The 12,641-nt window shown below is 47.9% G+C and overlaps 1 protein-coding gene across 1 annotated transcript; it reads left to right on the top strand.

The window, feature by feature from the left end:
• Positions 1 to 3,316: 3,316 nt before the first annotated feature.
• LOC125521024 (vesicle-associated membrane protein 711-like) lies at positions 3,317 to 6,128 on the top strand. The gene is made up of 4 exons (XM_048686076.1): positions 3,317 to 3,638; positions 4,511 to 4,701; positions 4,990 to 5,153; positions 5,837 to 6,128. The coding sequence occupies exons 1-4, from the start codon at positions 3,419 to 3,421 to the stop codon at positions 5,925 to 5,927; spliced, it is 666 nt and encodes a 221-aa protein (XP_048542033.1). The 5' UTR covers positions 3,317 to 3,418; the 3' UTR covers positions 5,928 to 6,128.
• The last annotated feature ends 6,513 nt before the right edge of the window (positions 6,129 to 12,641 follow it).

Raw genomic sequence — 12,641 nt, 5'->3', positions numbered from 1 at the left:
AGCAGATCCAAGCCAGTGACACCCTCCTGAACCAAGTTAATGACTTAGTCGACTAAAAGAGACACCTCGCCTTTCTCCTCTGGGGTCACAATCAGTGAAGAAGGTTGGCAGAGTCGCTCCATAGTGAAAGGGGGGAGACCGGTCGACTGACCAGGAGTCGGGACGTCTTTGCAGTAGAACCAGGTCGACTGCCATCTGCGGACTGACTCGGGAAGGGTCATGGAAGGAAAAGTGCTTCTACACCTAGTTTGAACCCCTAAACCCCCGCACATCTGGATCATGCGCATCTTTTCGTCAGTCGGATTCGATTTCTTCACCGTCTGGGAGCGACAAGTGAAGATGTGTTTGAAGAGACCCCAGTGTGGTTGGCAGCCCAGAAAGTTTTCGCACAAAGAGATGTATGCGGCAAGATATATGATTGTGTTGGGGGGAATGGTGAATCTGGGCACCAAAAAGTTCAAGAAACCTCGAAAGAACGGATGCGGAGGAAGAGAAAACCCCCGATCAACGTGAGTGGTGAGGAGGACACGCTCACCCTCGCGCAGCTGGGGCTCAGATTCCCCCTCCGGCAACCTCCAAGATTTGTCAGCAATCATATCGTCCTCGGCGAGCCTCTCCAAGTCTTCCTGCACGATTGTGGAGCGGATCCAGTCCCCCTGGACCCAACCAGGAGGCAGACCGGACCGCGACGATGACCCCTGAGCCGTCTTCTTGCCTTTCGCCGCTGCCGACACCTTCTTCGCGCGCTCCAGGGCCGCGGTCTTGTCCTTCCCCATGTCGGCGGAGTACTCGCGGACTGGACAGAGGCAACGAGAGCAGAGAGATGCGCGGTGGAGAGGCAAAGGAGAAGAGGACCGAATGAGGCACACTGTGCATCACATCGGCCCGAGCGCTCTTTATGAGGCTGCTTCCGAGTGGCTGACCGGTGGATCCAGACGATCTTATCGCATCCCGCAGCAGACGCTCACCCGACACATGGCGAAAAAGACGGCACGAAAATCGAGGAGCCTATGTCTGTCCATTCCGCTTACTGCGCCACGCTCCGTCCCGTGCGCTTCTCCAAAATTTCGAATCCCATGAGATCCGGAAACTGCAGAGCAACCAATCACGCCGAAGATTTCGCACCATAACAACACTCGTAGATTATCACTGTAATTCACTCGAGGACCTCTGAATTGATCAAGGCGACTGAAACAAGGTTGAAGCTTCAACATGATTTCCAGACTCCAGTGAAATGCCTCTGAAGCATGGAATCGAGTTGGAACCAACTTCAACCCTTCTTCACTCGGACCTCAATCCATTCGGGGGCTAATGACGATGACATGTACCTAGGGTAAGGTCATAGGCCTGACCTAGACGCCCTACCCAAGGACACTACCCTAGAGTCAAGAACATTCAAAGTACAACAGAAGATATCGACTGAAATCACCTAGGAGTGCAATCCACTCGACCAGCTATCTCACTTGGATACCCCAATTCCACTCGACCATACGAAGAATCACTCGAAGAACAGAAGATCTAAAGCCACCCCAGGATGGCAATGGTTAGGCGTTCACTCCGTAGTCTTAAAGATCATTATAGTCATTTATTGCTAGCACTACCAGTAACACCCCTGCCTTAAACATACATTGAACCCTGTGTAACTGAGGGCTGGAGGGCCCTGGCGCACTCTATATAAGCCACCCCCTCCTCTGGCACAAGGGTTCGCACCCCTGTAACTCTCACGCATAATCCAGTCGACAAAGCCTCCGGGCACCGAGACGTAGGGCTATTACTTCCTCCGAGAAGGGCCTGAACTCGTAAATCTTGCGTGCACAACCTTGCCGTAGCTAGGGCCTTGCCTCCTCCTACATACCCCCTATTCTTACTGTCAGACTTGCTCCCATGACACCACGCATTTATAAAGTACTAGTACTATATTCACAATCTATAATATCGTAGTTCGATATGATACTAGTATATGATAATATATTCACAATCTATATAATATCGTAGTTCGATATCATAGTGGGGCCTTATTAATCATCATGCATACACATAATAGCAACTCAAAAGACGGCAGGGGCGAGCGTATGATGAACCGAACCGAATCGGACCTCAGGTGAAGCCGATCAAAAACCCTTCCTTCATCTACCATGAACCGTCCACAATGCAATTGATCGTACGATGGATGGATAAGAGAAGCCATCATGCAAATTACAAATGTATATGCTAAGCCCCGTTGACATTTGCAAATATTCGCACTAGTGCAAAAACATACATACATGTGCAAAATTTCTACACTAATTCTTCTTCCATACACAATATATGTGCATATAATTTTCTACAGTATCATACACCATATATTTGCAATAATTGCAAATATCCATCCATCCGCCTTCCTAATTTTACACTAATTCTTCCATACACCATATATGTGCGTACATATCCTAACCAAATTCATAGCACTTTCATTATTCTATATCATACATATCCTAAGCCATACATATCCTAAATCACACTAATGCCTACATTATCACACCAAAATCCAATGATAATTTCAAGAAAAGGATGAACCAGGGTTTCACCCAAATCAAACCAATAGAAGAGAGGGGAAAGGGAGGAGAATACCTTCGGGATTGGAAGGACAACCAGATCCACCGTTTTTTTGGCTCAGATCCACAGCACTTGAGTGGGGAGAGGGAGGCGTGAATTGAGGGGCGCCATGGTGGGGGAAAGAAACAGAGAGGAGGGAAGAACGAAGCAGAGAGGAGAGGATGCGGGCAGGGATAAGTGAAGGGGTATGGCACCCAAGGGCGGGGCGTCGTGCTACAGAGCATGGCACCCTGGGCCGCGGCGTCATGCACCCAAGGCCAGGCCGACGTGGTAGTCAGCGCTGACGTGTATGGAGTCCTTGACCGGGGCGTTATGTAATCTAGCATGGCGCTATGGGCACGGGCGTCATGCGGGTAGGGCCATTTTGTGAAATATTTTGAAAACGAGGTCATTTTGCGCTGAACTTTGGCCTAAGGGCCAATTTTGTCGTTTTTTCACGCGTGCCAGAGTGCAGAGCACGTTGGAGAATTCCCAAGGTCATTTCTCAAAAAAAAAATCTAAATCCCAAGGACAGGAACGGGCCCGAGCCGGACTACGTTCCCCAAGCCCCAGCCCAGCGAACCCGGGGCGGCCAGCGAGCCGAGGCCGCGCCCAACCGCAACAGCTCACGTCGGCTCACCGGGCCCCGCCGCCAATTAAACAACGGCTCCACCCAACCCGAGCTGTCCCTCGCTGCTGCCAGATCATCCTACTCCTCCTACTCCTGCCTACCTACATACCCCGTCTCCCCTCCCTCCCTCCCCTTTCTCCTCCCCCTGCCCCCGAGGAAAGAAAGAAAGAAGAGCAGAGTCCACACGGCAGAGGCGGGAGGAGGAGCGGCGGGATGCCGATCCTGTACGCGGTGGTGGCGCGGGGCGCGACGGTGCTGGCGGAGCACAGCGCGGCGGCGACCAACGCGGGCGCCGTCGCGCGCCAGGTCCTCGAGCGCCTCCCCGGCGGCGGCGCCGACAGCCACGTCTCCTACACCCAGGACCGCTACGTCTTCCACGCCAAGCGCACCGACGGCATCACCGCCCTCTGCATGGCCGACGACGCCGCCGGACGTAAGCCCCGCCCCACCCCTCCCTCCTATCTCTCCCCCATCTGCTCGCCGGAGCGCCGCGGCTCTGCTTTTTTTCTTTATTAGTCGAAGGAAGCGGCCGGGGTGGAGGGAATTTCGAATCTCTCTGGGGTTTTGGTTTCGTCAGCGGGGGAATATCGGAGATCCGGGGGAATTAATGTGCTGCGCTGTGCTGGGGTTTGTCAGCACGCGCGTCTCCGGTCTCTGTCTGCTTGCTGCTGCTGCTCGACTCGCGGGCCTGCAGGCCTGTTTTGGGGGATTGCTAGATCGGGTCAAACGGGGCAAATTGTTCGGATTGATTCAGGGCTCGCCAATTGCCGTCCGTTCGAGGATACATGGAGTCCAGGCTGCCCGCCTGGATTTTGACCTTGAGGTCAAACGCATTAGATGCTGTGAAAGTGCTGCTAGTGTTTATCGTTTAGCTAACTCTAGCTGTCTCATCTTTTTAAAATCTGCCACCTCGAATTGCACATTATTATCGAGCCTAAGAAAGTAAGCATCTAGTCTGGAAAATTGTGCGATTTTGGCAATACTCTGCTGTAATTCGTAGTCTATTCCTTGTAGTATATGGAGTTTGGTGCGGATGGTGATGATTGTTTGATGTTCAATCAGAGGTATTTAAGCTAAGTTGGCTCTGCTTGGCCGCATGGTATACTGTCGAGCTATTTGCTAACAGCAATCTGTCAAATCCCCTGTACCAAATTGAGTTTATTATGTGCTAACCAAATCTATCACATTAAGCATTGACTGATGTCTAAAGGTTCACACCTGTAGATTTTATCTCTGCGGCTTACTATGTCCCTCTTGTGATATGCATCACGTAGCAATCTCCTTATGAGCTAATTTTTGTTGTAGGGCGTATCCCATTTGCTTTCCTCGAGGATATCCATGGAAAGTTTGTTAAGACATATGGCCGTGCTGCACTGACAGCTCTTGCTTATGCAATGAATGACGAATTCTCAAGGGTTCTCAGTCAGCAAATGGACTACTATTCAAATGACCCTAGTGCAGATCAAATCAACCGTATGAGAGGCGAAATCAGTCAGGTATAGCCTTCTTTTTCAGTTTTATTTTGTGAACACCATAGATATATTTTGGCCAATATGCAGGTGTTTCCTGGAGTATAATATTGAAAAGCTTATGTTCTAGAAGTTAATTGAGCTCATGCTGGCATTCTTAAATCTAGTAAACATGCAGTGGTCTGTTGTGTACTTGAACTGGCATTTTGTTTAAATTGCTAGTTGTCAGACTTGCATTGCTTCCGTGTCAGATGCATGTTACCCGATAGATTTGTCAGTTCAGAATGATACCTACTCTCCATTATTCTCTTGCAGGTTAGGAGTGTTATGATTGATAATATTGATAAAGTCCTTGAAAAAGGTGACCGTTTAGACCTATTGGTGGACAAGACTACAACTATGCAAGGGAATACAGTTCGATTCAAAAGACAGGCTCGCCGCTACAGAAGCACAACTTGGTGGAGAAATGTCAAACTCACGTATGTAGTCCGGTCCTATTAATTTTTTACACTCATTTTTCATTCCATGAGTTACTGTGCTTGGTTAATGAACTTCTCTGCGCCAATCTCTTACACCCACCATAAACTTTTCCCCAGTTGTCCTCATATTCACTTCAATCTATGCGAAGTGAAAGCTGCAGTTTTGTCGCACTCGTAACATTTGTGCAGTAAGCACTTTCTGACAGGGTTTTATTCAGGATTAGTGAATGCAACTTTGTGGCAGTATTTTGAGTGCAACATAGACTGGCCCCTGTATGTACATCAGTACTTGTTAGTTCTGTCAATAACAAAGTGAGCAGCGTAGATTCTGACATAGGTTATCTTCTGGTGGGCACAAAGACTGGAAATTGCTGTATGTGAATAAGTAGATTACCCTGATATGGAACATGTTGTATACACTGTATGTTATGAATCATCTCTCAATATACTTGGAAGCCATGTGCTATATGAACTTGAAGTGTAGGTTTAGTCTGAAGCTGCTCTGTTTTTTCTGTGCCAAGCAGCTTGCTTGCGCAGTTTACATGACCTAACAGAGACTTGTATTTATCTACCAAGGGTGGCTACCTAAACCAACTGATGTTCTCTTTAGTCGGCTGCCTTTTCAACCTCTTGTCGGCAAAAATTAAGCATCTCATATATTTCCTCCTTTTTCTTTCCTGCAGGGCCGCGTTGATACTCCTCCTCCTTGTAATAGTATACATCGCCCTCTTCTTCGTTTGCCACGGCTTCACCTTGCCGACTTGCATCCGGTGAGAGGGCCCAGGGGCATATAAATTCGTCTGGTGGTGTGTGCTTGTGTCCACTGTATGTCTGTCTCCCTGCCCAGGAGAGCGACCGTTGCGAAATTATTTTTTGTGTGTAGAAAGAGAAAGGAGGACGGACCTGCTATTTATTCTGTAATTGTGACGCCTTGGATTGTGGTTTGGAACGTAATCGAGTGCCTTGCTCATTCAACGTTGGAGTGGGACCGTTGTGTTGTGTTGTGTAGCCACCGTTGCTGTGGTTGGGTGTGCTTACGTGGTTTCAGCAACTCGTATGCTGGCAAGGGTCCAATCCAGGTCGCAAATACTCCCTTTTTTTCTGCGGGTGCAAATACTCCCTTTGTTTCTAAATACAAGCCCTTTTTGAGATTTCACCATGGATGTATATGGATGTATTTTAGAGTCTAAATTCACTCATTTTGCTCCGTATGTAATCTGTAGTTGAATCTCTAAAAAGGCTTATATATTTAGGAATGGAGGGAGTATTTTGTTTCGCTCGGCTTGCCGTCTGCTTCATTCGCATCAATGTAAACATCAGATCGTGACGCCGGGTGGATCGAAGAGGGCTTTGCCATATTCGGATCATAGGAGTTGCTTGACGCCAATCCTGTATCATGCTATTTCCAGCGCCCGTGCAAACAGACTAGAAACGTTTTGGGGGCTTTGCTGCGCCCTGACGCCTCCTTATGGGAACGCAACAATCTATATTTTGGTTTTCATTGCATCATACAAATAAACTTGGCTTGAAATGGTGCCGCAATATGAGAGAGTTACAGAAATATGAAACAATTCTTACCAAGCTAGCAAGTTCAGTTTCTGACACCGGCACATTCACAACACATCAATCAGTTTGCATGCCATACACACAAATTAGGCGCATTGCCATAACGGTAACCGCATAAGGAACACATATAGGCACAACACAATCGGGTCGACATGAAACAAACAACAATGACAGAGCAAAACTAGTACATAATGGGCCTAATGGGCATGGGCTGGCGGTATAGCCCGTTAGTCTTAGTGTTAATTAAAGATAAGGGTCGCTTATTTAGGGGTCAAGTAAGCCTTACTGAGGAGTCAAGTAAACCTCTCTATATAAGGGGAGGAGATGTGTTAATCTAATCAAGCAAGAATTAAAAAGGAAATCCCTTCCCTCTTGCCCGGCCGTGAGCAAAGAGGCCTCCGGCCGGCCCTCTTGCACCCTCCTTCTAGGAGCACCATAATAATTTGGTATCAGTTTTTCCGGATTTGATCATGTCCAGCCCTCCATTGAGTTCTTCCCACCCGCCGCCGCCGCACACCTACCCGCCGCCACCAGCGTCTTCAGTGGCGTTGCTGCCCCACACAGCAGGCGCGCTGGCATTGGGCGTGCTGGCGTACTCAGGGGCGATTGCACCCTCTACCCGCGAGGGCGCCTCAGCCACGGCGTTGTCCTCCCTCGTCCTCACCCTGGAGCAGATGACGGCCGCAATCCTGGAATTACGGCAGGCCGTGGCGGGCATCAGAGCCTTCCTCGTCGGGCCCTATGCGCCCTAGCCGCATCCCCAGCAACCACCTCCTCCGCCACACCAACAGCAGCTACCCCCGCCGCTGCTGCCCTCGAACGCAACCACGGCGCCGGTCATCTCGTACTAGTATGGGATGCCCTACGACGGGACTGCGACGGCCTCATTCCCATCAGCGCCACCGCCGTCCTAGGGCGTCCCCATCCAGCACATCAAGTTTCCGCCGTCGCCGTCACCGCTTCCGGCTTGGATCGCTATCCGCCACATGTCGGCGGCGGTGAGGCTGCATGCTGCTGCGTGCGGCCTCTTAGCGCGTCGGCGTATGTGGGAGATGCATGGTCTGCAGCTGCCGCTCCTCCCAGTTGCGCTTCGCTGCGCAAAGGATCTCGATCTTGTCCGCTGCGTCGGGGATCTTGGGCATGCGGTTTTCCCCACGGGCGGCGGGCATGCTGTTTTCCCCCACGGACAGCGACCTCAAAGTCTGTGACATCGGCGGTTGGGGGGCGCACCCCTGCTTGCAATTCTCCATTGAAAGCCCTCCACTCTTCTCTGTGCGGTGCAGACCAACAGCCGTCCAGCGGGGAGAAGGCATGGTGTCACCGACATGAGCGCACCACGCAGCACCACTGCATTCCGCCGTCGGCCGCCGCGAGGGCGCCTCTGCTGGTCGCTCTTGCAACCACTTCCAAGTGGCCATACACATGGACTCCTTCTGTCAAGATGGTGCCCATGGGATCCAGGTGGTTGTACACGTGCACGTCCGACGTGCGGATGGTGTCCACTTTATGTTAAGGGGTCCAAAATAAAGCGTCCCAGTCCATTTCAGGTTGAGAGTAATAAAACAAGCCGAGATGTAAAAGGCTTGTTTTTAGGTATTAGGTTTGTGTTGCGTCGAGTCATGGTTATAAGTTGGTTAGGTTGCAGCTCGAGGACAAGCTGCATATCCAGGTGGGGTGTAGTGTTGGAGTACGTAATAGGCCTAATGGACCCAGACTGGCGGTATAGTCCGTTAGTCTTAGGGTTAATTAGAGATAAGGGTCGCTTACTTAAGGGTCAAGTAAGCCTTGCTGGAGAGTCAAGTAAACCCCTCTCTATATAAGGGGAGGAGATGTATCATATCTAATCAAGCAAGAATTAAAAAAGAAATCCCTTCCCTCTTGCCCGGCCGTGGGCAAAGAGGCCCCCGGCCGTCCCTCTTGCACCCTCCTTCTAAAAGCACCATAACAAAAACATCCAAATTATGATGATGCAGAGAAATGTACACCTGGCCTTCGACAATTTATGCCAAAAGCAGCGTCCGCATGATGAAACAGAGTTTTAGAGGTCAAAATCAATACCGCCACCTCCTCTTCCCTGAACGTGGTATGGGCTCCACCGGCTGCTCATCCCCGATCATGGCGTGGGCTCTGTCGCGGCTTTTTCCAAGACCTTGTCGAGTGCGTCCAAGCCAACATCACTGCTGTTGCTGCCTCTTCCTCCTCCCCATGGTGAGTTTTCGAGTTTTCCCCGTTCTCTAACCCTAGAATGCATGGCTGGGTGTCTTGTAGATAAATAAATGGATGGATGGATTGATGCTTATTAGATACAAGAAAGTGCAAGTTGCAGAAATGAATGGATAAATGCATTGGTTGTACATGGATTAGGGCTTAAATGAGTTGATGGATTAGGGTTGAGATGAATGCTCAGATGAATATTGGGATGGATGTTAGTTTCTACTTGATTCACAGCAATTATGCTCACCATATATTGACTTAGGTAGCATATTGAGGTCTTGAGTCACAATCTAATGAGAGGAGCATCTCGACCTATCTAGATCTACTTCGGCTTTCTCTTCCTCGTCTCTCCACTTCTCGGTGTATCAAAGGGGCATTTGGATACATCGAAAAGTTGAGACTCAAGAGATGGCCTAGAACATCGGGATGTGTTCAGGTATCATCTTAAAATGTGGTTTGCGGGTCAAGAACATCGGGATGTGTTCAGATATCATCTTAAAATGTGGTTTGCGGCCTCAAGGCTTTACATAACTCAAGATGTCGAAGCCCCTCTAGGCGGCGACAGTTCCCCCTACTAATGTTGCCATTAAAAATAGCTCTTTAAGATATACTTCTCTGTCCGGAATTACTTGTTGTTCAAATGGATGTATCTAAAAGTATTTTAGTGCTAGATACATCTGTTTGAGCGACAGGTAATTCCAGATAGAGGGAGTATAAGTTATCGTTGATTTGTGGAAGAAAATGTCAAATAGAGATTCAAGTAGACCTCGTAGATTCAAGTCACTAAATACCGAGAGTGTTTATGTGTGCAACCAAATCTCTTGTGCATCTCTTCCTCCTCGCCTTTCTTTTCCTCTTAGGCCTTATTTTTCTACCACGTCCACTTTATTGTTACGATTGCTTTTTGAAAGACAAACCAATATATGATCATTTGCTTTGCTGAGTTAGGTGTTTTCTTCTAAATGTCTAGGAAGTTCCAAATCTAATAGATCATATATAATTCCTACATTCGAAGCTCTAAAAGATTTATTTTCTTTATTAGTCATATTTAGAATGAAACCACCCCTGATATGACCTAGTTATTTCTTCTTTGTATTCCTTATCTTAAATTGCATGATGTGATAAAAATATCACCACAACTGAAAGTACATGTTTACAAAGGGAACTACAACAGCGTGGATCTTCACAATGTGATAAGCCAGACCAATTTTGAAGAAGTATATTTGATTTTGTCTTCAGAGGGTAAAACTAAACGAACCTCTAAACAGTAGAACAAGTGTAAACATAATTGTTTTGGAAAATTGCTACTTCAGTTGTAATCTTTTCGATTGTATTGAGTGCATTCTATGTGGTGAGTTAAATTTAATTTTGAAGTGAGAAACTTCTAAGACATAAGAATATATATCAGAAAGTCATGGTGCCTAGTATCTTCGATACATGATGATAATATTGATATGTCACTTTGAAGGGGCATGACGTGTTCCTCACTCGAGTTCCTGGGGCCATTGATACGCTAAAATAGAAAAGAAGTATCCCTCATTAAATAACTGCAATGGTGCAGCAAGATTGTTTCCAATTCAGATAAATATGTAAACATTTCAGAGAAAGTTTATTTCTTGAGTCCAGAAATAAAAAAAAGCTGAAATTAGCACCGCCACTGATTGTTTTAATGTATACAATGCATATACAATGTTAATGCTTAAGTAGCTAGTTCCTGGTTGTCAACTCTAATAATCTTATGATAGACATATTTGTGCTCATAAAATGAAAATAACAAAACAACATATTGCAGAGACTGCTCTGTTCATTGCAAGTTAGGAAGTGAACAAAACAAGCGTAACCAATTTTCCAAATCTGAGCACCTCACCTCCGGTTAAAAGTAGCATGTGATTCAACATAGCGATGAAGGCCTATGGCAGACCAAACTGAGGCACCCCCTGCATGAGTAGCAAACCGAGTAAATAAGAAAGTCTTATACCCGCAGTCAGATCTAGTCTGGGAAATAAGAACTATCTCAAGCTTATATCCATATAAAAATCATGGAAACCACATGGACAACAATTAACCAATCAGACACATGTAATTCAGATTAGTGCAGAAGAGAATCGGTACACTCTCAGCTCACAGATCAATCCACTGAAATTCATCTCATTTCAGAAATGATCAAGGGGTGATGTACACTCTCAGCTCACAGATTTATACCTTGTGTAGACTGAGCCATGTCAGTACTATAGATCCTTGTAGACTTGCAGTCATACTGTCTCACATGGCCAGCCTTGTACCTGCACTTGCATACCAGGATTTGTACGCAGCAGTTGGAGTCGTTCAGATTATGTTCAGCTGGGTAGAGACACACCACTTGTTCTCTTTTCCTGGAGCCTGGCTTGATTGGGAGCTCATCATTTCAGTTAAATAGCTGTGAAACAAATTCTAAAAACCAAACCCACCACACCACGTGCTAGCAACCCTGGTTGTTTAGAAATTCAGTCAAGATAGATTAAAACAGAGAGATAAAACTGGAAGCAATTAGGACTATGTGGAATGAAGAATTGAATAATTTTGTTTCCTATTTGCAGAAAGGGACTTGCCAGCTGAATATCGAATTCAGTTAGAATTTCATGTCCGCATAATTGGTTCAGGATGGTGCGTGCAATGAATATTTTATGTTGCCATTATGAAAGGATGAAGCAGAGTAGAGGTAGCAGCAACTGAAAGCCTGAAATCTTAAATTATCTTGCCACTGCACCACGGCTGGCTCTGCCATTTGAATTCACATGTCCAAACAATGCAGTGTGATATCGGGATGGAGAGGAGCATGAGATCGGGGAGGATAGGCTAACCGGCGTGAGGAGATGTGGGTGAAGATGCCCTTGGTAGCACGACGACGGAAAGCTCGAGGAGGAGCATGATTGGATCCGCCGCCACCCGCTGTCCGAGGGAACCAGCCACGGTCGAGGACGACGGATCACCGTGCTCGTCGTCGTGCAGCTGCCACGGGCTCACCTCATCATGGTCGCTGTCGTCCAGCCGCCTTGCACTTGTTAGAGTTATATATGTCGGCTTTGGCCTCTCAGTAATATTAAGCTGCTTTTCATAACATGGTATAAGAGACAATTAGGTAGATTTTTTTTCACCTGCTTTTCATAACAGGACTCACCTTCTGGGAATCGTTTTGGTCGCCGTCGTCCAGCCACCTCGATTTTTCAGGGTGACGGCAGCGCAGTGGCCTGGATCCCACGTCGGTAGCTTGGACCTGAAGTCAGCGGGGAGAAGAGGGTGGTGATTGGGCCTCCGCCTCCGCCCACTGCATAGCATTGTCCGCTTATCTTCTTTGCCTAACAACAACATCACGGCGTCCAGCAGTTCGAGCCCCAAGGCCCCGGGATCTGGCGATGGTGAACCCGTAGTGTCTGATTCCCGGCGGCTACATCAAACAGCATCACTTGGCGACCGTGCATCCATACCAGCAGATGATCGAAGCAGCGGATCAAGGATCGCACAGAGATGATGCTAGGGCTCGGTCTGGGAGGAAGGAGGGGTCATGGGAGCTGGGCAGGGTTGGCGGCGCTGGAATCCTAGAGGTCTGGTTCAGGTGGTCAGGTCAGCTAGAGAGGAACAAACAACTTGGGATGGAGGAAGGATCCGGATGTGTTTTCATGGAGGAGTCAAGCGAGGGAGGAAAAGAAATAGAAACAAGGTGGGACGAAA

Source organism: Triticum urartu, chromosome 7 (genome assembly GCF_003073215.2).
Source record: "Triticum urartu cultivar G1812 chromosome 7, Tu2.1, whole genome shotgun sequence".
Taxonomy (NCBI): domain Eukaryota; kingdom Viridiplantae; phylum Streptophyta; class Magnoliopsida; order Poales; family Poaceae; genus Triticum; species Triticum urartu.
This window is presented reverse-complemented; position numbering and strand designations above follow the sequence as displayed.